General features: G+C 39.6%; 1 protein-coding gene across 3 annotated transcripts in view; it reads right to left on the bottom strand.

Annotated features, from left to right (window-relative positions):
* The window catches only part of LOC113163497 (sodium channel protein type 4 subunit alpha-like), a 124144-nt gene that overhangs the window by 26723 nt on the left and 71623 nt on the right, over positions 1-25798 (bottom strand). The window contains exons 16-23 of one of the 3 annotated variants that reach the window (XM_026362194.2): positions 23137-23310; positions 21820-21981; positions 21536-21730; positions 12531-12671; positions 12237-12357; positions 11848-12026; positions 8967-8984; positions 1210-1333 (exon numbers count right to left, since the gene is read on the bottom strand). In XM_026362194.2, the coding sequence (XP_026217979.1) occupies positions 1210-1333; positions 8967-8984; positions 11848-12026; positions 12237-12357; positions 12531-12671; positions 21536-21730; positions 21820-21981; positions 23137-23310 (1114 nt within the window). Of the gene's footprint in view, positions 1-1209; positions 1336-8966; positions 8985-9938; positions 9955-10206; positions 10222-11847; positions 12027-12236; positions 12358-12530; positions 12672-21535; positions 21731-21819; positions 21982-23136; positions 23311-25798 lie in introns of all 3 variants that reach the window. The other 2 variants (XM_026362193.2, XM_026362192.2) reach the window with 2 other exon arrangements.

The raw sequence follows: 25798 nt of genomic DNA, 5'->3' as shown, positions 1-25798 counted from the left end.
GATGCTAACTGTGCTGAATTGTGTCTATGACAAATCACTGTGCAGCAGGAGAAAACTGGCTGAGTCAGGAAGGACACAAAATGTTTGCTTTTCACCTGGGTTAGTCCGTATAGGATCATAAATCTCATTATGAAAGTATTGGGACAATAGTGTGGTGGGACGGGCTCATGGTTAACCAAAGGGTAACAGCCTCAAAGACGTAGCAGATAAAAGATTATACTCCCAAACTGTCGACTGTCATCATGATGCCGCAGATGCATTTATAATTGTAGTAGAATCTAAAGATTCATTTTTTAAGGTCACAGTTGGAGGGAACTAAGGATGGGAAGAGGTCTGTTTGAGGAAAGATTGATTGAGACTTCTTATATTTGTTGTAGAAATTATGATTTAAATATTTATTGCATACTCATGTCTCATATATAAGGGAAAAGCAAATTTTAGATTTATAGTTTATATTGTAGTTAAAATACAATCATGAGGAAGAAATTTATTCTTTTTGTGGCAAAAGTGGCAAATAAAACATCAACCATAAAATTCTCTTATAATTTCTCATAATCAGTTAAAATGAAACAAAAATGAATAGATATAATTTTTATTCCTAAAGTGTTTGTTATTGTTATGCAAATTCTATGATGACATTTTATTTGCTAAACTCAAATCAATTGTTATTCCTTTGATTGACCTGTATTCACTGCGCCTCCTCTTGTCCTCACAACTTATAGGGTCGGTCGTAACCAACCCATGGTTGGTTCCATGGTTGTTTAACCATGGTTATCAAAACCCATTTCTGCATGGCTGAAACTAATGATTATGTAAATTTTTAACTAACTGATAAACCGATTTGTGTATAAAGATGAAAATAATGAAGGTAACATCTTTCCAACATATCTTTAGTTTGTCTTCAACTAACAGCAGCCAAGCAGATGCATCCTGTCACTTTCAAATGTTCTTTTACTAATACATAATATGTTTCACTTTGAAAAGTGTAAATTGTGTTCGACCTCACTGCTCTCAGCCGTCCTCTTCTCTGAGAACGTTGTTCGATGGGCTAAACTGTCTGTGACTGCGCTGCACAGCTCAATTAGTGTGAATGAACCTCTCCAGTTGTCAAGAGTACTATAAACAGTGTGTGTGTGTGTGTGTGTGTGTGTGTGTGTGTGTGTGTGTGCACGTGTGTGTGTGCGCATGTGTGTGTTTGTGCACGCTTACGGTCGGGGAAGCAGTTGTCAGGATCCATGGCCTCCTCAGCCATCTCCGAATACTCGTCCTCTTCCTCTCCAGGCTTCCTCAGGTCCACGGTGCTGCCCTCTGATAGGCTGACATCATCTTTCTGCTGAATAAACAGAAAATAATAACCAATTAGAAACAATAATGTCTAAGATAATGTTTATATTAAATAAATATATTGTGTACAATATAATAAATGATGCTAAAAAACAATTATACTCCTTAAACCTTAATCACTATAAAGTGCCTTGAGATGACTCTTTTGTGATTTAGAGCTATACAAATACAATAGAATTGAACTGAACTGAACATCTCACTGGAGACTGATTTTAATCCTAAGCCTGTCACTTTTAAATATTGACAGTGTGAAAAATAAAAAATTGGATAGTTTGGTAAACAGCAGGCTAAACACAACATCAGCTTCATTAATTAACTGCTTTAATTTGTATCAAGACCAAATTACAATCAAACCACTAACAGTTCACAGTTTTTGAAGTGGGACTTAAGATTTGCTCATTTTGCTCATACTGACAATTTGATGATTCCTTCAGTATCTTAATGGAAGTGAGGGGGACAAAATCCCTGTGTGCAGAAGCATCTTCTATAGTTTTGTCCTTTTTACTACAAAGTTCTGCGAGTTTTCTGTAGGATACAGCTTCTCTGCTGAATTGCAGTGGAATGATAAGAACAAAAACATAGCTGTTAAGCTTTAGTATTATCAACTTAACTTGTCTAATTCAGACAGCTGAAACCTAACTAGACTCAGATAAACTTTGGAAGGTAATTTTGCACAAAACAAGAACTGTACATGCTCATAAAACCGCATTAGAAAGAAATTACTACAGCAAGAAAAACCTGTTTCAATTTATGTGGGCACCTAAACTGCTGTTTTATTACAGGCTTGGTAATTGTGACTATCGTTTAATTAGGTGATCATTAGAGCAACAGAAAGAAAATGTATATTAAGAAAATGGATCAGTCAGAAGGACTTCAGGTCCTCCTTCAGTCCAGTGAAACTGGGTTCAGAACACATTGGTTTTCAGAGCAGTAGTGCTGTTCTAGGTAATACTGTGGTTTTTAGATGTGCGATCATCAACATCATTCTGCTGCAGTCAGAGCTGAATGAGTCAGATTTAATGTTACATAACGAACACGATTCCTGGCTGAGACAACACAGAGGCATCACCGTCCAAACCCTCCCTCCAACCGTCAGGAAAACTGCCGTCTGTTCACTTTGACTGTGGACAAAACGAGACGTCAGGAAATCCCCCACCTCACCCCCCATAACAGCTGACTTCAAAGGTCCCTGTTTGCTAAGCATCATGGGAGTTTAACTTTACAAAGGGACGAGGGAGATGGAGGGAGACGAGGCAGTTTTCTGCTGAAGGCTGAGGAAGAAAATTTGCCAATTTTTGTTACGAGTCTGGACAAAGACACAGCAGGGGTGAGAGTGTGTGTGTGTGTGTGTGTGTGTGTGTGTGTGTGTGTGTGTGAATAGGTGAGCTAACTACCTGAGTCAACAGCTAACTCATGAATACATTCAGAGTCTGGGAACAGAGAGTGGTCGCTGTGACAAATGCCAGCCTTGGACACACACATACACACACACAAAGAGGTGAAGCCAGGTGGTCATGAATACACATCTAATCTCTGACACACACACTCGTAAAAAGGGAGCCACACAAAAACTGGATAATGTAACACACACATATACACATGCAGCAGCCTTGGGCAGAAAACTCCCTGACAGTTGACATCCGTAATGAGGGGTTTAAATGTATTTCTATTCATAAGCTGTTTCTATTGTGGAGCCAGAGACGAGCTGAAGGCATGAAACATATTCAGAGGCTGTAGAGTTATAAATCACGTGTAATCTGATACGTTTCATCAAAGCATGAGGATGAGGATGTGGCTCTGCCCATCATTTCCAGCAGTTGTATTAACAGCAAATATTGCTAAAAAGAAAAAAGTTTATCTGGATCTAAACCAGTTTATTTGGAGGTCAGACTGAAAGTGAAGGCACATGGAGTGATGATAATAACCCCTCATTACACAGGAAAACTGTGGGCACACATCTACAGTAAGTACCTGTCATTTCGCTGCCTGTCAGACTCCTGTTTAGCAATATCACTGTTTCCAGATCTCAGTATGTAACGGAGCAGTTTGAAATAATAATGCAGAGCTCATGCATACAGCGATCAAACTTCCAGTGGTATTTTTCCACTAGAAGCATAATGGACAACCCTGTCTCGTATAAATGTCTTTTTAATTTATTTAAATTAGTTTATTCATTAAGGAAAACACAGTAACATCATTTCTAACATTGTAACAGAGAAGGAGTCAAACATCCAGTGAGAGCTGCAGGTTGAAGAACAACTCTGTCAGACCTGTGTGATCTGGTCTGTGGACTAATAAAAGCTTGAAGGCCAAAACATGTTGGTCTAACAATAATGTTCTTTAAACTGCTGCTGGACTTTTGGCCTTTTTAGAAAATGTATTAGACTTAGTCGCTAGTATTAAAGGAAACATAAAAGAAGTGGGATTCTTTGCACAGAGACAGTTTCATTTTAGAGCTTTTCACCTTCATGTGATCGACCAGAGCTCTCTGATCATCAGGTGCTGGTTTTCTAACTGTGCTATGACTCAAGAACTGTGTCCACATTCAAAACAAACTTCTACTTTCTCAGGTGTGGGTTAAGTTACTGTATGTGTGTGCGCACAGTGGATCTAAAGCAAATTGTTTTTAATGAAACTTCCTTTATAAGCTTGAATTAGTTCATGACTGTCATAGAGGCAGCAAACAAGTCATGAATGAATAATGTGTTTACAGCTAACGAGGATGTACACACCATACTTTGTCTCTGCAGCCGCACATTAGTATGTTTTATGCATATAATTAGACAGATAAGACACTAAAGGATGAGAGAGAAACAGAGAAGAACAGAAAACAGGAAACAAGATAAGGAAAAAGAAAGAGATTCATGAAAGCAGCAACTCTATGAAACACATAATGTGCTGTGGCAAAAATTCTCAATTACAAAACAATTATTGAGTAAAACTAAGCAAACACACTAATGGTGTGAAGTTAATTTGCCTACATGCAATAATAAGTTATTTTGGGCATCCAGGGTTTATAAAAGAATAATTAGGTACATCTACTCAAGTTCTGTACTCAAGTACAAATTTAAGGTACATGTACTAGTACTTTTCTGGAGTATTTTCATTTTAACATCATTAGTTACTAGTTACTTTATTAAGATTAGATTCTTATAAAAATCATTCTACATTAATAAAATGCTGATGTATCATTTATGGATTAACCTCCTGTCACTGTATAGAGTGGTTTAAATTATAATTTAAATTAATTTATAATTAATAATTAATTTTCATCTTTGAGAATTGGTCAAACAAATCTGAACTAAACTTCTACATTCATGTATCAGCAACATCAACTTCTACATTTAGAAAATGCATCATTTTCATAGTGGAGTACTTTTACTACTTTTACTTTACTGTACTATTTATTTAACTTTATTTCCTTTTTTCAACCTGAAAAATTAAAGGGAACTTATGGTTAGGGTTACACCACTGCTTACAGTGGAGTATTTTTCTGAGCAAGTACTTGAGTACTGAGTTTGTACTTCCAACATAAAAGCCCTGTTCACAGCTGGAATAAATTGAAGACATGGAGAGGAAGATGTCCTGGTTTAGAAAATATTCAGTACTCATACTTTTTTACTTGCACTGTGAAGTTTTTATGGTTGTTCTCAATACAGACATGAAATATCTGAGTTTTTTTGCTATTATTTTAGGCACATTGTGTTTGGTAATACTCTCGACTTAGATGAAGATCAGATCACATTTTATGACAAGTTAATGCAGAACAACATACTTTCTCTTGCTACTGTATGTACATGAATGGGCACAATTGAAATAACTCACTTTCAGACTGACTAACATACTGTGCCTATTTCTTTAGATTACACAACATTTTGTGTGTTTGTGCTGGAGAGCAGGGTTTCGTGCAGTCTATCAGTGATGTAACTCTACATGCCGCAGTTTCAGAACAAAGAGAGGATGGCAGAGTGTTTTGATGTCGACCACTTCATAACAGACAAGAGGAATCAAAGCAGGACCTCCGCATCCATCTCCGACCACCTGTCCCTGCAGACAACACCTGTACATCTGTTATCCATGTCCTGAACTCCAAAGGGGTCAGAAGTCAGCAGCTAGAAAACGTATGTGTGGATCGGATGGGAGCAGTGCAGTTCACAATCAACTTTTACAAACTGCCATAGAGAGCAGTGGACACACACTTAGAAACACACATACTGTACATGCAGCAGCTGTCGACACACCTGGACCGACACAGTGAAGTCAAAAGCTCAGGTGTTTAGAACTGGTCTAAGCACTGTTTAGTTTTGACGGAGCCTGGTCCTGATCTGACACGAACACAGCTCCATTTTTCTCTCAATCATTTAAAATGTCCTTAAGTCAGTCTGAAAAAAAAAAACAGCAACAACATTCAGTTCCTGAAGATGGAGCCAGTAATATTACACATTACACAATAAATGTAACAAGTGAAGGACCCACGCGTTTCTGCTAAGATGTCTGTGCTACACCTCGTGAGAGTGTTTCACTTGAAATCCTTTGGTCCTGATGCAAGCGTCTTTACATCCAGATCTGAATCTACCACTTGCTGACCACTGACTTAAAGAACTGACATTGTAACCTTGTTGAGTAGCTCCTTCAGCTCTTCTTCTGTGCTAATCTACAGGATGCCACCAGGTTGTGTCACACCACAGTCTGAACTGCATGAAATTAATTAGTGTTAATTAGTGTGTTGTTGTGGCGTAAATAAGAATTTTAGATTAACTTAATGTCAGATTTTAAGATGCTAAGATTTAAGATTAGTCCATCAACAGCAGCTACAGCAGAAGATCTGAAGATTATTTTACGTAATAAAATGCGAGGTAAATACTCACGCAGACCAGAATATATATATATATATATATATATATATTTGTAAATATCATGATTTTGATAAAAAATATGTTCTGCAATTCTGGACAATGTTTTGCAGCGTCACAGCATGAATATATTGTCTATGACTGTCAACTTGTTAAGACTGCAGAATGACCTTTGACCTTGACTGTTGACCGTGTTCACCTCGAACACCTGAGTCAAGTTTTATGAGACGGTGAAAACACGTCCAGTGATTTATGAAGCCATTAAAGTGCAGGTCAACTATTTAATGATTACATAACCAAACACGGGCGCTATTAAAACTGGAGTGCTGGAGCAGCTTAACAGCTTCTATTTACAGTGAGCTGTTTGTTTCCCGAAAATAAATTACATACAACAGACCGGGAGGGAGAGGAGAGATGGGGCGAGAGATATAGAGAGGTGGAGAGAGAGGGAGATGATGATAGCACAGGGGGAAAAACAAGAAATTACAGCTGAGAGACAGGTAGAGATAACAAGAAAGAATTAATGACTGTGCATCCTGTAGCATTACGCAGTGGTGGTTTGGCAGTATTTAAGGTACTGTAGGTTAGGACGGGGTTTGAAGCATGGTTAGGATGCCGGGTGGTCAAGAACGTGTCATTTTGATCTGTGGATTTTCCCAATTTTGTTGCTTTGTTAGCTACGTGTCCAAACTGAATATTTTTGTGTTTATCCCATTTTAAATCTTTAAATAACCTGTTACAAGAAGAACTGTAAAAGTATTATTGGCAAAAAAGTACCACAAAAGTGCTCTTTGTGCAGAATGATGAGTGTTAAAATACTGGATTGTAAAGTAAAGTGAACCTTTGATGTCATTTGAATTATTTCATATAATAACTTCAACTATAATAATTGATTGTGATTATTACATTATTTTGTCCAAACCATCAAACACCTTATGTGAGTCGAACAGGTGATGTTTGACTCATAGAAGTTACATCAGCGTCACACAGCGTCTCATCTGAGTCACAGACATAAGTTTGAGTCACTAAGTCATGTCTAAAAGACAAAAAGCTATTAAAGTCATCCTCACGTCACAGAGGGTATTTCTGATTAAAAGTAGTTGACAGATGTCATGTCACAAGTCACACAGGTAATATCCGAGTGATTATAGAATCACGGAAAACACAAAGAAGTCATTGTGCTGATGATAACCTCACTAAAGTCTGTCTGAGGTACTAATGTAAAGTCATCCTGGTTCTATCCTATATATGTGAGTCATAAAGCATCTAAGTACAACAGGTTTGCTTTAAATCAGAAAAGTAATTTATGAAGTCGCACGTTGTTCATGATCCAAAAAAGTCACATTTGAACAGAACAAGTAACATTAAAAATCATGTCTGACTCACAAAGCTGTAACTAAGACAAAGGAGCCGTTTGTGAATCACAGCACAATAATTACATTCAAGTCAGGTCTTTGTTGAAGTGGTTCACGAGCCCAAGTCACTTCAGGTGGATGTTGATGTGAAGGGTTCTCAGATTAAACGCTGCTGCTCTGATGCAGTTTTCTGGTTTAAATGTTCAAACCCTGACATAAATCACAAAGGGTTGCCCTTGAGCCAGGCACCAGGCTTCACACTGCCACTGTTGTGCTTGGCGTCTCTGTGAAGAAGGACAGTGCTTAGGTTGCACACTCAGTCCAGACCTCGAACAGGCTACAGGGAGAAACAGAGAGATCGAGCTGTACCTGAACCGAGCTGCTGACTAACCTTATTCAGGTATCAGCAGCACCTTCCTGCTGCTACATTATTTAACTGCCTATCTAGGTCACACGCTGGCTACCACATATTGTTTGAAATAATAAAAAATAATTTCACAGGTATGTTGCTGAGCCAGCGAGGACACTCGCCAGAAACAACAGCCACATGAATAATTTAGATGTCAAAAATCTAAGAAAAAAAAAACAAAAAAACAAAGAAGCCATGTCTATTACTCATGGTAAAAATACCTGTGTGTGCGTAAAAGTACAGGACTCATTTATTCTTACAGCAGTTAGAATATTAGTGATGACGTGGATCAACGTCATCGAGCAGTGCTTGAAGCTGCTGTCTCCCCTCTGCTCATCTATAACCTTTACAGTTAATGGTATTTACAAAGTATTGTAGCAAACAGTTTGGTATTCATGTAGTTCTCAAAACAGAAAATACTAACTAAAAAACTAACAAAAACTTAGACAAAGATTATAAAAACAATGAATCTAGTAAAGCAGGAAATTGAAGGCTGATAAATGACCAAGAGAATGTGTAAGTATTGTAGTGGACGAGTGTCAGCATGGGAAACATCTAATGTCACTCTTGATCAACAGGAAGTCTGTCACAGCTTGCTGAATGACGGCGTAGAGCTGCAGATTGTTTGTTGTCCAGGCTGACTCCTGTCCACCACACACTAAAACCACCAGGTGATGTTAATGTTGTAGGGTGTAAATCTGAGGTGTAATTTGTTTATTTGTTTATAAGAACAGCTTTTTATCATAAACGTACCTACTTTAAGTTGATGACAACACCAGATGACTGTGACTGGATTCAGGAAGTACAAGCTATGCTGTCATTGGTGTTTACCTCTCATTTGTGAACATGTGGCAGCTTTTCTTGTTTTGACTGTCCAACAAAATCAGTTTCTGATTAAATCTGACATGAGATGCAAACCGTGCATTTGCAGAAAGATGTCTTCTGTATCTACAGTGGTTAAATTATTATTCAAAGCTGTCAAAATAAAGCACCATCTACATGCACCACTTCTAACGATACATCCTGTGGTTATGGTTAGGACTTTATGTTCTTGTTCACGTGTTTATTTCTTAATAAAGTTTGCAAAATTAATGGACATCTTGAGCTGCAGTAACTTTGTTACTGTAAATCCACACGCAGCAGATCTGTTCTTTTTCACAGCGTGCAGCAGTGACTTGTTTAGTCGGCCTTTGGGATTTCTTTTAAGCATCTCTCTGTCCTGCACATGCTCACTTGTAAAGAGCTGATTAGACACACAGTTTACTGCACATGTCAGAGAGGTTACTGTTGTCCCGGAGAACTCTACCTGGGGAATCATCACCTACCTGATGTAGGAAAATGTTTTTTCAGCATTACTCAGTTAACTATTTCTGGTGCATTGCTAAGTTTTGCAGCTTGTTATTTATTGTAATTTAATAATGAGGATTACCTGCCGGGCTTAGCAGAGCATATCAGAGTGCAGCAGAGCAGGGAGAGAGCGCTGCGGAGCAGAGTGGATTGATTTAAAGTCTCATACAAACGCTAGCTTGAGTTGCATATTGTAACTTTAAGTGCACGTAAACAGTCAATGAGAGAGAAGCAGGTTTTCAGTCATTTGTTTATGTCTAAAACAATTTGTAGAGGTTAAAATGTCCAGTTTATCATAATATCTGAATTCAAAAAAACTAAAATGTCAAAATGCAGTTGTGATGTTTCTTTTCTCCTGTTCATTTTCTCATCGCTTCACCTGTGAGGGTCCTGACCCCCAGGCTCAAAACTGCAGTGAACATAGTAGTACATAGACAGAGGCAGAGAGAGAACAGGTGCAGAACATGATTAAAGAGGAAAGGTGATGATGAACTGAGTCAGCACAGGTGTGTGCACACACACACACACACACACACACACACACACACACACACACACGCAGATACAGAGAGCATGACACAAATCTGTCATTTCATGTTGCATACAAAGAGAAGAGAGGGAACAACATCCCCCTCCTCTCCTCCTCCTGCCTAAACACACACCATGAGACATGTTAGCTGTGAATTTCATCCTTAATACACGTTTGACAATTTCAAAAATGTTACAAAACATATAAACACACACACACACACACACACACACACACACACACACACACACACACACTCAGTTGGACTTTTGTTCTTTCAACAGATGAAGAGAGACACGTACAAACACATAATAACTTGCATCACACCCACAAATACAGACACACTCATGTTCTAATTCATACTCACACACTCTCTCTCTGTCTCTTACACACACACACACACACACACTAATATTCACCCTTTTAGCACAAACACATCACACATGCAGCGCTGCAGAGTGAGAAAAATGCCAGACCATAATGCTGCAGTGCCAGAGGCCTCCAATGCTATCTGAGGGACTCTCTTCCTGTGTGTATGTGTGTGTGTGTGTGTGTGTGTGTGTGTTGATGCAGTCTGTCCGTTATAAAAAAAACATACAGTTTTTTAGAAAGAGTCAGATGAAGAGAGACACTGTCTGTTTGAATGGAATTAAAAAAATATATATGAATATGCTCAATAGTTAATTTTGGTAACATCCACATTCAAATGTAATAGATTCAATAGATTCAAAAGTAGATACATTTTTATGAATTCATTTTAGCATCATGTGTTTGAGCTGTGACGCTCAAATATCACAGACTGGAGAATTATTTTTTTAAACGTTTATGATGAAAAATTCAAGCTGATTTTTCTGAAATCACCACAACAAAGATAAAAATGTAACACGAAGCAAAAAATACACAACTTTTGTCAAAATCAATAATGTTGACTAAGTGCTTACTGTAACGGTTGATCTATTGGCAGATTTCAAGTTTTGAAGCTCTGTAATATGAAACCAGCAGCTGACTGGAAGGAAGGAAATCAATCTAAATTCTAATGGATGGATTTAAAGACATTTAGCCGTGAAGTAAGATATGTGCAGTCTGTCACTGATGGGCTACACACGGAACCAGTGATAGTAGAAGTGTATGAGTAAGAACATCCACACATCTTCTGGCATTTATCATGGTCTTGGTGGCTGCAGTGTTCTGGTTCTGCCCTGTGGTCTCCTCCCGTCCAGGAGTCACGCTCAGTTAGGTGGATGAATCATTTGAACTGGTTTACTTAGAGCACAAAGCAGCAGCAGATCTACTCCAAGCTTCTTCTGAAAGTTTAACCTTAACACGAGTCCAGACACCCCGCAGAGGAAACTCGTTTTGTACATCGGCTCAGCCTCCCTCATCAACAAGGAGCTGCTGACAGGTCAGACTGTGGTTGTACTGGGCGGCTTCCAGGCGTCAATGTGTGAGAGCATGTGAATGTGATCAGCACCTTTCTGCAAAAGACGGGCAGCCTCTCATTGAATAGGTGATGGTACTTTAGTTACTGCCCAACGTTCTTGACAACAGCTGAGAGTAGATCAGATAGCAAATTAAGAAACAAACTAACCACCTGTTTGAACCTATGCTGACATCAGTGGAGCTGGATCACTCGCATCACTATAACTGTAGATGCACCATTAACTGTAAATGAGGTGTCTTGATGTATCCCAGTGTTTATGTTGGTTGTCAAACGACATCATAACCATAACAAAATGTCCTAATATATCCAGAAAACATCAGCACAACATCACAATCTTCTTCTTCACCACAACAATCTGATGCAACGCTCACATTTCCTACCACACACACACACACACACACACACACACACACACACACAGAAGCTGACAGACAGGCAGTGTTTAGATGATAACCTCAGGGGGAACAACAGCTGACTCACACATACACACCTGAGCTTGTTTACGTCAGACACAGGTGCAGTGTGTGTGTGTGTGTGTGTGTGTGTGTGTGTGTGTGTGTCTTTCCTACCTCCTCTTCCTCAGAGGCCTCGGTCTGCTCCTCTTCCCCCTCCTCCTCCTCTTCCTCCTCCTCCTCCTCTGGGAACTCCACGTCTGACTCTCCGGGGGCAATCGGGACGCTGATGGTCAGGTTAGGGTTCGTCATGTAGCTGTCGTCCTCCGGCGCAACGTACTTCTCCACATGACGGCCTGAGAAAGAGGAGATTCATTAAGAAACTTTCATTAATAATTTGAGTATTATTTTTCTTAACAGTTGGTGCATTCACTGATACTCAGACAGAGGAGACATGAAGAGTTTAATAGAGATATTTATTTTATAAATCAGATTGAAGTGACTCTGGTATAGTTTTGGGAGCAACTCAACATTTTTGAAAATATGCTCGAATACGTAAAACAAACCTATGACAGCTCCGTTGGCTTCGCTGTGGATGGTACTCAGGCGTTTCAGCTTCATCATAGCTTTGGCCTCTTTTCGTTTTTGACGGCGACGCTTCAGGTTTCCGTTAAAGAAATCCACCACCTGCATCATACACGAGAAAATAAAAGACATCACAAGACACAGAACAGATGGAGAGTAATTCAGATATAGAACAGATTATTCCACGGGCTCTACAAGTCCTAGTACACAAGATGACAAACAGGTATACTGACTGTCAGACAGTCTGTATACCTGACAAACTAACAGACAGGCACCTGTCTGCGGCACCAGGCCAGGCCTCTGGTGATCCTGTGGATGGCGATGTGCAGGTTGTTCATCTCGCCGTCGTCATCTGGAGCTGAGAGGTTGTCGGAACTGAAACTGCTGAGGAGCAGAGCCAGGAAGAGGTTCAACAGCTGGAGACACACAGAGAGAAAAGGTGGTTATCATTAGACATGTCCGGACAGGTGGGATTACAAACAAAGACATATACGTTTTTCTTTTTATTATAAATAATGCAACACTAACTAAAAACAAAAATGATGTCTGAGGCTGATGGACTTGTTTTCAACTTGGCAGGTCTCCGGGGATCTGTGCACCGAATTTCAAGTTAGTTGCTGTAGTTCCAGTTCCTGATTCATGTGTTACACGTTGAAGTTTTCACTAAGTGAATGTGAGAGGAGAAGTCTGAAGAATTCACCAGTTCATCTACAATATTTACGGCAGATCTCATTTATTTCATCACTCTAAACAACAGATGTCAACCTCAAAATGGCACCTGAGGAAAAGTCAAGGGATCGCAAAAGTCATTAGGATTCATCTGCTCAGGACCACAAACATGCCGTCCCTCGAGCTGTGCTGCAAGCATGTCTAAAAACAGCTGAATCATCAGTGAGCTGATTGTTCCAGTCTATTGTGATCAACACTATATAGCTTCCACTGGTTCTACCACACCCTCTTCTAGATGCGTGTTCCCTTGTTAACCCACCACACATACGGTACAGTGCTTCCCTGCACAGTGCACACACAGGTCAGTGTGTTTTGAATGATGATCCCTGGTAACTGATCTGCTGTTTCTCAGATGGGATTCTCTTAATCCACAGTTAAGTGTGTGTGTGTGCGTGTGTGTGTGTGTGTGTGTGTGTGTATTTATTTTGGGTGACAGAATCTAGGTCAGGTGGGTCATGTAGCAGCTTCCTACTTCTGATTACAGTTCATGGTGTAAACTGCTGTTTGATTTATAACTATTTCTCACTGAAACCATTTTTTTAAGTTGTCAATCAATAAAAAATAATCAGATTAATTATTTACAGAGCATGTAGTTAATCTAAATGTATCACATACATTTCTGTTGAGAAAGTATTTAGAAATATTTAAATTCAAATTAATTTTGGCAGATGAGTAACAGACCAGATGTGACCAAGTGTCGGATTGTGATGGACCCCATCACCAGTTCTGATGGTATATGAGGAGGTTACAGACATAGTGATGGTACAAATACACCTACATGTTTTTAAATTTAGCTTGTATGTTTAAGCATGTCAATTTTTAGTGTATGCACGTGTGATTGTGTGCGTGTGTGTATTGATCCCAGCTGGTGGTGTGTGTGTTGTTTGTGTTACTGATTAGTGTGCAGCTGTTACACCCCCACAGCCCAAAGTGCTGCTTGTCTGATTGGCTGCAGGCCGCACTTATACGCCAATAGATCAATGGTGTTGATTGGATAACACGGGAGCATGCCCCAGCAAAGCGACCAATGACCTTGCTGCTTTCCAATAACCATTTACACATCACTGACAGAACGATAGAAGACAGAAAACTTCATCTGATAAATCTGCTGCTAAATAAACTATGTAAATAACCTATATTCATAAGATTTGGCCACTTGGGGGCAGTGAAAACAAGCTGCATTATATCGAAGTCATGTTTGTAAGGAAATTATTTGTATAGTAAGTATTTGCTCTTCTTTAGTTCTGGTTTTGTCTCCTGTTGCTCCAATTTAAACGATTATTTTATCATCAAAATCACGACAATGTTCTGTCGGTCAACGTACTGATTATTCAGCTAATCATTGCAGCTTTGAGGGTTTATCGGTTTGCAGAATACTAATAAGCTATAGACAGTAAATGTGCCATTAAACCAAAGCAAGGAGCTAAAAGAGGCCAAAAAGCTCCTTCAAAGTAAGGCTAACAGCAGAATTGGGTGATAAATCTCTGTAGATTCATCACGATGAGTAATATCTGTCCGATCACACATTAATTTGATTCAGTGTTAATATAAAAATATTGACTGGCTTTAAAATCATCTCTTAGAACTAGTTAACATTATATATTAGTTGATGATCAGCAGCTTGTGGAGCTGGAGTTGCCACCTCTCTGTGCCGTCTACAGACACTCGTGTGTCGTGAATTATTGGTTATTGATCCCTTTCTGCTGCTGTTCATGGAACATAGTTTATGACTATCGACCTTAAGGGAAGTCTTGGGTTGAAATTTATCCTGGGATTTAAGTACATTGGAGACCTTCAAATCACACAGCTGAAAATGGTTGTGAGGCGAACAAGCGTAATGTTCGTCTGAGAAGAACCAACTCCTTCACCTATTTCTCCTCCTGTTTTCCAGCAAATGTGTTTTTGTGACTTTAGGCGATTTGAATATTCAGGATACTTATTTGCATCAAGCAGGACAATCAGACTGAAATAAGACCTGTTGTTCTGGGTGGGATGGACACAGAGAGGATAAAGTGTGTGTGTGTGTGTGTGTGTGCTCCCATGAATCATATGTGTTTATATTTGGTGACAGAAAGAACCATGTGTGAGTGTCAGTTTCCGGTGCAGTGGACCACCTGATCCCCCACAATTCACCTCGTTTAACTCATTAACTGGACTGACTAATTAGTCAGGGGAACTGGGCCAAAAACCCCCTCACACAGACAGACACACACAGAATCTGTGAAATGAGAAAGGCGAGCTCAGGTCTATGACAGCACAGCTGAACCAAAACCTTTAATATATAATTTACTTATTTTATTTTCAATATGTGTTTTTCATCACTGTATTTCACGTCCTGTGAGAGCCTTTGTTACTGTTTTTTATTTACTTATTAGATTTGACATTTCTTCTGTTTGAACTGTATTTTGGAGACTGTACTTTCTGCTGCTGGTCAGTTGTATTGCAGGTTCCTCACAGGAGTTTCTATTGTTTATTAACACACTTCTCTAGTAAAATACAGGTTAACAGCAATACAAACTGCAGTATTTCAACTCAGTGAAGACATCGTCTGACATCTGAAACTGATTAAAATTTCTCATTATTGTAATTTTGTTATTTATTTGATTTCAGTATGTGAATTAACTTGATGGAGCTGGTGGATTTCCAGTCTAAGAGAGACTGCCCACAGCTTCCTTTAATATTTTTTCATGATTCATGTGACATATCCATATGTGAATCACATGCTAAAACCAAGAAAGCTGTATCAGATTGAGACAATTCTAAATGTTTGGGACTTCTTTTTTACTGCATAGGAAACAGTCCTGACAAATAGCAAAACAGCCAACACATCCCAATACTGTTTGCACATTTGCATGAAAGCATGCAGCTCTGAATCAGACTGAAGTTCAGCTCAGGTAGGCAGGTGAGTCCGGGAAGCAGCTTCTCTCCTGGAAACAGTCGAGCACACACAAACAAACACACACACCTGAAATACTACAGGGTCCACACAGAAGCAGTGGTGGTGATGAATGAGCGCTAGCATGATCTGTTTTTGGTGCTTCTCCTCGTCGCAACAAACTCCCAGGAGCAAGGGCTCCTGGGAAAATAGTTTGGTACATGAGAGATGAGGAACAGGAGAGAACCACTAAACCAGTGGGAGTCAGACAAAGCTTGACACGCAGAGAGGAGCTGTTTATCCATTAATCTGTTAGTGTTGTTGGTTTGTACCATATGCTGTAGTGCGCATCATTTGCAGGATAATGTTGCAGGATAGATAATGTTCATGCTGTACTTTTCAGAATTTGAATGTGTTTGTTTATATCTTTCACAGATTCCAACAAGATCTTCTTCATTTATCTTTTCCTGTATTTGTGTTTTAGGCTTTATTTGTGTCAAATATGCACTAAACTACACTACATCTAATAAATACTTAATAATGGATCTTTGTTTATTCACATGTATGAATCTATACAACTAAAAATCAAAGGTCATTCAACTCTAAATCAGGGTTTTATGTCCTGAGTTGCCAAAAAGCATTTGCAAATATGGTGAAATTGAGGTAAAACAATTGTCCATGTAGGTGTATTTATGTGTTGGTTATTGCACAAAGGGTCTGAAAATGATTAAATCTCCACTTGATGCCAAAATGTACTCAAACACAAAAATACCGCATGCCAGGAGAAAACAAAAGGTGATTCATAGAGAGAATCATTTATTTCTGGGTAATAGCCCAAAATAAATGTATTAAAACCAAACAGAAGCTTTATGTGTTGTTAACTTTGTTGAAAAATGTAGAAAAGTGATTTTTTTATACTGGAATACACAATGTGAGAATCACTAATGTGTCAGAGTAAAAGGACAGCTATGCTTGAAATTATTGCATTTAATTATGCATTTTATTATCAATTTCCTCCGTCCCTGTGTGGTTGTTTGGATAAAAGCGTCTGCCAAATGATTAAATGTAAATGTAAATGTAAAGATGCTTAAAAATGTCTCCATCCAGATGTTTCTTCCTATTATAAATGGTCCATCCACCATTTATCAAAACCACATTTTATGCAATTAATCAAGTCAGTGTGGTTCGACTGTTCAAACTGCTGATCTGGAGTCTAATAAAAAGCCATGATGGGTAAAGTTGGTGAAAACATGTGAGAGAGGAGAACATGAGAGGAGAAGAGATGAAATAAAAAGTAGAAACAGAAGGAGGAGGAGAACAGGAGTGTCTCATGGCAGGTGTGCTGCTGTTCAGCTGCTGGCTCAGGGAAACACATTCAGCCGCTCGTTTGTCATAAAGAGAAACAGCAAATTAAACATCGTCTCACCTGCTTCAGTCTGTGCTGCTACACACACACACACACACGCACACGCACACACACACACACACACACACACACACACACACACACACATAAAAGGTGTTCAGAAACAAGGTCTGCAGGACACAGAAGGAATTCAACTTTAAAGAGGAAACCCTTTCAAAGTAAAAGCAGAGGAACAAAGTCGTCGCGCGGTTTCTGGAAAACATCACATTAGTATCCAGATAAATATCTCCTGCACATAAAACCTAATTCACTGACTCTAGAGGAGCAGCTGGAAACATCTGGATGTAGAGTTTCATATGCTAAATCTGGCTCTTTGTGAAGAAAGAAACACGCACCTAATGTCTCAATAAAAACAGCAGGTTTTAAAACATGAGCTGATTTTAAATGAGCATCAGTTAAGTGTTTCATGTAGTTTGTGTTTTTACACCTGAACTGCTGCACACTGATTCAACTACTGCCTGCAGGAACACACACACACACACACACACACACACACACACACACACACACACACACACACACACACACACACACACACACACACCGTGACACATTTACGTGTGTGTGAAAGTCACAAGGTAATTCCCCACCTCTCTGTATTTGGGAGCCACTGAATGCACAGTGCTTTTTTTTTTTCTGCATTCATCCATCTGCACCTCTTCCCTACGTTGAATTTCTCGCTCTACAAATATGTCACCTAACTTCCTCCTTCCCCCATGTCAGAATTACTACAGTCAGTAGATGCTGCATCACTAAAACATCCTTCTGTTGGTTGTAGGAACAATTGCAACCATGACAATAACTCTTGGAGAAGTTTGTGTGTGAATATCACTTCATCTTCTCCACTGTCCCAGTGTCTTCTGGGTATTTCATTGCCACGGTAACCAGGTTCATATCATCCCTAGCAACTGTTTCCTTGACGAAGGTTTGACACATTCCTCTTTGCCTCTCTCCTGCGTTTCCTCCATCTCCTCCTTGGTGGTTTCCCTCCCACCTGCTCACCTTTGCCTTTCGTCTCTCAGTTTTTTTCTTTTTTGTTTTCTTCCTTCTTTCTTTCTCCAGTTTCCCTTTTTCATCCTCTCTTCCTTTCATGTTTCTCTTGCTTCACTTTCTTCAGTTTCCTACTTTTGTTTCTTCTTCTTATTTCTTCCTTCTTCCTGCCCTCTGTCCTCTCTTCCTACCTTTCTTATTGTTATGGTTGTTTTTCTCCTTTCCTTCACTCTCTCTCTTTTCCACTCTTTTTTAAATCCATGTCTTCTACTCCTTAAATGCTTCTTTTTTTATTTGTACATCCTTCTTTCTTTTTGCCGCTATTTTTAACTGTCTTCTATCTTCCTTTCTCTTCCCTTTTTATTGCCACATTCTGTCCATCCTTTATTTATTCAATGATTATTTTATTATATTGATGAACAACTTACTTTGTTCTTTCTTCCTCCTTCCTTTGTTCCTTTCCTTCTTTTCTTCTTCTTCTCTCCTCTCATTTCCCATTTTTACTTTTTCATTCTTACTTTTATTTTGTTTTACTTCCTGTTATTACTGTGTTTCCTTTCCTGATCTCATTCTTCCTCAATTCTTTCTTCTTTCTGCTTTTGGTTTCTCTATTTTTCTACTCTGCCTTCTGTCCTGCTTTTGTGGGCTTTCCTTCCCCGGTGGCTTCTTTTTTTCTGTCTTTTTAAAAATGTAACTCGTACTTTCTGTCTCCCCTCCTTTAGGTCTTCCTCCATGCATGTATTTTCTCTTTTTTACAAAGTGCTACACTTGACATCTTGTAAAAAAAAAAGAATCGCTCAGAAACACATGAATGCATGCATGTATGTATAAATGCCTTCACACACACATGCGCGCGCACACAAATGCTGAACAGTACAAAATGAGGTCATTTCTAAGGGGATAAATCACCTAAAATGGAATCATGTAGACAGGTAGTTTGTGTGTTTCATGACACACAAACAAACCCACACACACGTGTTTGGGTCAGCGTATCCCTCTGCAGGAGGAGATACAATTCCTGCTACTGACAGGAGAAGAATAAGAGGCTGTTGACCGTGTGTGTGTGTGTGTGTCTGACCTACCGAGCTCATTATTAAATATCCATGAGACCATTAAGCTAAACAGATGAATGGGACTCTATTATTGCTGCGCACACACTCGCTTCACGATCCACTGACTGGTGAATATGAGAACACACTTCAGTGTTTATTAATAACTAAAATGACTGAAAGAAGTCAGAGGAACAAAATGAAAAAAGGAAAAATAAATATACTCATTTGCCCTTTCTTTTGTTGCTGGTTCCTAATTCTTTCAATCCATTGTGTCTCCTTCTTCACTCTTCACTTGTTTTACTTCTTTCTTTCCTCACTGTATGTCCGTCTCTGAAGGACGCCATATAATTATATATTTCTTCCACTGATATGTTTTTTTCTTCATCAGCTTCTTTGATCAGTGCTGTTAACATCTCTGAGTCATGACCTCTTGTTAAGTCACTACTATCGTAGTAGCTTCACCTGTCTCCCTGTAGAGGACTTGATTCAAAAGTGTCTTTGTATTTATATGCTGAATTTGGAAGTTGGAATAGATTATACTGTGGATTGTTCTTTTTTCAATTGAATGAATGCAACTTTCATTTGTGTTCAAACCAGAAATAAAAGCTGGTGCCCACTGTGGTGCAGCATGGCATCACGTGTTGCCACTGGTTCGTAGAGTATGTAAATGATAAATATGGTTGTGCAGCAGTATATTAGAACATTTTTTTCCTCCAAAAATTAAAAACAATTCACATTTTATTTTTATCTCTTCCTTATGTACATCTTTATAATACTTGCTAGTCAGTGTTTTCTTCTTCGTTCTCATATTTGTTCCTTCGAACATAAGAACATAAGATGGAAAACAAAAATAATGCATGTATATAACAAGAAAAGGGCTGTTTGAGTGGACTTTGGTTTCAGGGTTCAGGTTAGTATCAGGTTTAGTTGTTATTGGTAACAGGGAATGCATTAAGACAGTGAGTGTCCTCACAGGTATAGAAAGACCACTATGTCTGAGTCCGGGGTTGTGTGCAGGTGTTGACCATCAGATAGGAGGACTTTCTCCTCTCCAGTTACAACCTCCTGTCTGCTCTGAATCCATCTGATTAGGACACACACACACGCACACACACACAAAGTGTTTAGAGGTGTAGATGTTAAGGGGGTGAAGTAAGGACTGGGTGAGGGTGAGGTGAATTTCGTAATAAGGCAGGTAAAATGACCCCTAAATAAAAGACTGTGTGTGTGTGTGTGTGTGTGTGTGTGTGTGTGTGTGTGTGTGTGTGTGTGTGTGTGTGTGTGTGTTTCTCTGGGGGGGTGTAGTGCAAGATGAGATGACAGATAGTTATCAGAAGAAAGGAAATCTTTCCTCTCCTCCTCTCTGTGCATCTGTGTGTATTTCAGTGTGTATGTATAAGTGATAACGCTTGTTCTACGTACACACACTGTCTCCATTACATGAATGTTGGACTAAGTCAGAGCTCCTTACAGCGCCACACTTGTAATATTACACATTTAATATTTATGTGTGTTTAAAAAATTCAGAGAGAAGATTCAGAAAAAAAAATGCCTGCAAAGTGTCACACCTGCTTTTCAGTGGCTTTAAACACCATTAACCATCTGAACCATGTGACCCTGCAGTTTCGGCCAAGACCAACCACTTACGCATAACTTAATGTTTGTAACATGCTGAAGAAACGTAAAGAGTCGAGCAGATCTTTATTGTTTGCAGAGATCTGGAAAGTGGTGTTTCATGTGTCCTTTTTGACTGACCTTACTTGGAACAATCACTGTGGACCCTATGTTGATGCTGATGTTGTGTTTTATTGGAGGTCTTGCTGCAAAGACAAGAACTTCTGTGTTGGATAATCTCTCTCTACTTCAGGTTTCCAGATTCGTATGTCACATTTAGTCACTGGAAAAACTTACTGTAACCGGGTAACTTCACTGTTTGTAAGACACCAAACCAACTCAACACAGCGCCACAGACACCGCACCATCAACTAGCGTTTTGTTAGAGTACTTGTAGACAGACGCAGACAAATATAAACGCTCACAGTGATTGAAGCCACTTGCACACCCTAAGGTGTAGACTCTGCATAAAGTCAATGCAGAGGTATAAATCCTTTGTATCCGTGTGTTGGAGGTCATGGTCCTTGCAGTGCAAGAACAACCAGCAGTTTTAGTGAAAGCAAAGGTTAAAATGACAGGTCAAAGGTCACTCACCACCAGGTTTCCGATGACCATGACCAGCATAAAGACCAGGATGCAGAGCGGCTGACCTGCCACCTCCATACAGTCCCACATAGTCTCTATCCACTCGCCGCAAAGCACCCTGAAGACGATGAGAAACGAGTGGAAAAAGTCCTTCATGTGCCAGCGAGGAAGAGCGCAGTCCTTCGAGATCTTACAGACGCAGTCCTGATGGAGGGAAACAGGACAGAGACGGCTTCATGTAATGAACCTGTGTCTTCAAATCTGAGTGACATGAAGGCTGTGAGCGGCGTTACCTGGTAGTTTTTCCCAAACAGCTGCATGCCAACCACGGCAAAGATGAAGACGATGATGGCGAGGACAAGAGTCAGGTTTCCCAGAGCCCCCATGGAGTTACCGATGATCTTGATCAGGGTGTTGAGGGTCGGCCAAGAGCGAGCGAGCTTAAACACCCGCAGCTGGGAGGAAGAAAAGAAAGAGGATTTCAAAATAAAGTCAGTCTATAATAAAGTAATAAAGAAATAATCATTGTGTGATAAATAACTAAGGAAGTAATAACTGAGGTGTGTATGTTGAATCGTCATTAGCATCTTTTAGTTTGAGCAAACTCCTCAGGTGAAGAAACCAACAACAGAAGATAAAGAGAAACAGAGGACAAAACAGAGAAGGGAAGGACAACATCAGACTGTGTGACAAGAGAAAGACAATTAAAACACGAAAAGAAGGAAAAGGAATTAAAACACATAAGAGCAAAGGTAAAACAAGGAAATAAAGAAAACACTGAGGAAAAGTGTACGTGTGTGTGTGTGTGTGTGTGTGTGTGTGTGTGTGTGTGTGTGTGTGTGTTTATTAGAGTGTGTTTGCCTCTGGCAGAACCTGACAATACCCAGAGTGACACTTAGAGAGATTCACACAGACACATGAAGACAGGCTTCAAGGATCTCTCTGTTTCTGTGTGTGTGTGTGTGTGTGTGTGTGTGTGTGTGTGTGTGTGTGTGTGTGTGTGTGTGTCTTCGATTGATGTTGTCAGCCACTGTCCTCCCCTTGTTTTCCTCATTTGTCAGCACAGCAAAGTTGGCCAATCACCACGTCCTCTGCGTGCTGTCACACATCCCACCGATCGCTGCCATTTCTTTGATGCTTCAGCTGTCAGTCACCCAGCTGCAGCAGCACAGCTCTCCCTTCTCTCTTTACTACTTTTACTTTATTTTAATTCTACTTCTGATGAAACCACTGCTGTGTCTTAACGTATTCTCAGCTACCGTGCAGTTTGAGCATTTTAGGCCCTAAAACGGCCCTAGACAGGACATATTTAATTTATCTATTTATTTTTAGCTGGAACACCTGTTTCACTGAGAATCAAGTGTTAATATTAACTTCTTTGCTTTTTTGTAAGAGAAGTGAAACCCCTTTAGAAAAGTCTTTTTCTCAAAAACCTTTAATACATAAGTCAGTTTATAAAAATCTGTCACATGTGCAAATTATCTCATGAATATCAGCAGCTACATGTCTCAGAAGCCACGCTGTTTTAGCACATGGAGAACACCTAGAGTTGTCCAGCTGAAACCTCCTCTGTTTGAACACAACCCATGTGGCTATATTCATGGATTTACCAGTCTGAAGGAGCGTAGCACACTGAGTCCCTCGACGTCGGACAGGCCGAGCTCCATGAGGCTGAGGCAGACGATGATGCTGTCAAAGATGTTCCAGCCCGTCTGGAAGTAGTAGTACGGATCCAGAGCGATGATCTTCAACACCATCTCTGCTGTGAAGATCCCTGAGAACACCTAGCAGACAAAAAAACCAGACACACAAATGTAAACAGGTTACAACACTGGCAGGGTCGGTTTTTCTGTATGATGACACCTTATTTACTATGAGCACTTTTACTTTTGGCACTTTTAATACATTTAAAGGCAAATTCTTCCTCCAAAGTATAATTTTGACTGTGGGACTGTGAGTTTTCCCACAATGTGGTAAATGATGAATAACTTTTATCTAAAGCTGCATTAACTCAGATTTTACACTTTTTCTGATATGTCAAGTTTAGACAGAGCAGGAAGTGGTGGGATTGAGGCCGCGTGTTGCTGTTCTGCTGAATTCTGTGAAATGCCAAAGAGGGTCTTTTTCCTCCCATATGCCATTTTATACTTGTTTTTGGAAAATTGTATTTCTCTCCCCAGCTTTTATAAATTTTAAACACTAAAAGCTGCACCATGCACCACCACACTTAGCATTAGAGCTTCCTTGGAGACAACATGTGCTCTCCCAGCACACTGAGTATATGAATGTGAACACCCTGTACATCGACAAAACATAAAGCTGGCATGGCAATAATTTTTTCACTCTTTTGGCAACAATTAGGTTAAAGATAAGATTAATATATGTCAAACACAACAAACGTCCTTTACCTTTAAAAAATACTGGAAACCACCTGCAACTCTTCAGAAATACAGACAAATAAGAGCAAAAACGTGCTGTGTTCAGTCCTTAAATCATACTGAAGATATAAAAAGTACTAATCAATCAAAGAAGATCACCTCTAATTTAAGGATACTTGAACACAGCTGTGTCTCTTACACACAACACAGACAGTACACACTTCCAGGTAGGGACAAAGTCAGCTAAGGACACATGCATAACCACACACAAGAGCTAAATGAAGGGCAGAGTTAGCCAAAAGGTAGGACATTTCAGACTGGGTTAGGTTCTTTTTTACACACACACACACACACACACACACACACACACACACACACACACACACACACGCACAAAGTTGTGTCATCTCCTATAACAACAGCAGAATTACACACGTTCTTTAAAAGGGATGTTCCAGGACACTGACCTGATATACAAACACTTGCAAAACATGAAACCTATAGTACCATGAGTCAACATAGTGTGTGTGTGTGTGTGTGTGTGTGTGTGTGTGTGTGTGTGTGTGTGTGTGTGTGTGTGTGTGTGTGTGTGTGTGTGTGTGTTGTATTTATTGCATGTTAAAGTGACAGTATGGGAGACAGCTCACTGTAATGGTAAATAAGGAGAGCTATCATTACTCTAATTCTGCAGAAACCTGGGAAAGTTTTTGTCTAGGAATTCATTCGATTCCCTGTAAACAAGCCCCAACTAATGACTTAAGTCAGGCAGGGTCCAATTTATATCCAGTCTAATCAGGTCTAATAGGGCTATATGTGATACTTGAGTGGATCCAAGCACATGCTATATATGATTACATGGAGCGTTGTCATTATAAAAAGTATAATAGCCTGGAAAAAAAAGAAATCAGATCACATCATGCAGGTTCCTTATAACCTCCAACAGCTGCCTATTACTCTCACAATATAATTTATATACATAAGACCCTTGATGATCTGCCTGCACAGTAAATATCAAACATGCTCTCAGTCTATAAGTCTAATAGACCACAGGTTCTTCTCTAAGTACCCCAAACTACTCAAGTTGTGGTGAGATAACATTTACCATCTATGAACCGTTGTCATCTGGCTGTTGTTGGATGTTTGTAGGAAAAACTTGTGTGTTAGCAGGTATTCTCTAGAAAAGCCAATTTATTTGTGCAAAAATAAATAAATAAACAAATGCCCACACTACATTGTTATCGGTGCCTCATGGTTTATATGTGTGTATGTGTCTAGGTTGCACCTGGAAAGATGATGTATTGAGGTCGTTCAATATATGTGAAGATTGAATTTGGAGTGTGCAGTGTGTTGCAGAAAACAACGCTGGTGTCTAAAAACTCTGACTTATTCTAATAACACTTTTCTCAGCTGTTTGCTCTTCTGGTTTGATCTCTTAAGCCTCTCATTCTGTCTCTCTCTGCAGACCTCAGCTTGTGCAGATTTTGCCTCCCTCTGCTTTACATTTCACGTGCGTCTGTGTGTTTGCTGTGTTTAAAGTATGTGTTTGTTCCGCTGTGTGTGTGTGTGTGTTCTTACAGCAGCAGCCCCTCTCCCTGCTTGTTGTTCCAGACAGAGGGGATCCTCGATGTGACACTGACTACGTGACACACGTGTGTTTGTGTCTTTCTCTGCTTGTGTATGTGTGAATGTATGAGTCTCTCAAAACAGTGAGTTTTGAGGTTTGATAGACTGTGACTAAAGATTTTTGTCTGCAAGTGTGTGTATGATGCACATGATGACACTAGTGCAGAAAATCAGAGGCTTTTTCTGGGGTTATCTCTCACTCACCCAAACACACACACACACACACACACACACACACACACACACACACACACACACACACACACACACA

Source organism: Anabas testudineus, chromosome 2, assembly GCF_900324465.2.
Source record: "Anabas testudineus chromosome 2, fAnaTes1.2, whole genome shotgun sequence".
Lineage (NCBI taxonomy): Eukaryota > Metazoa > Chordata > Actinopteri > Anabantiformes > Anabantidae > Anabas > Anabas testudineus.
This window is presented reverse-complemented; position numbering and strand designations above follow the sequence as displayed.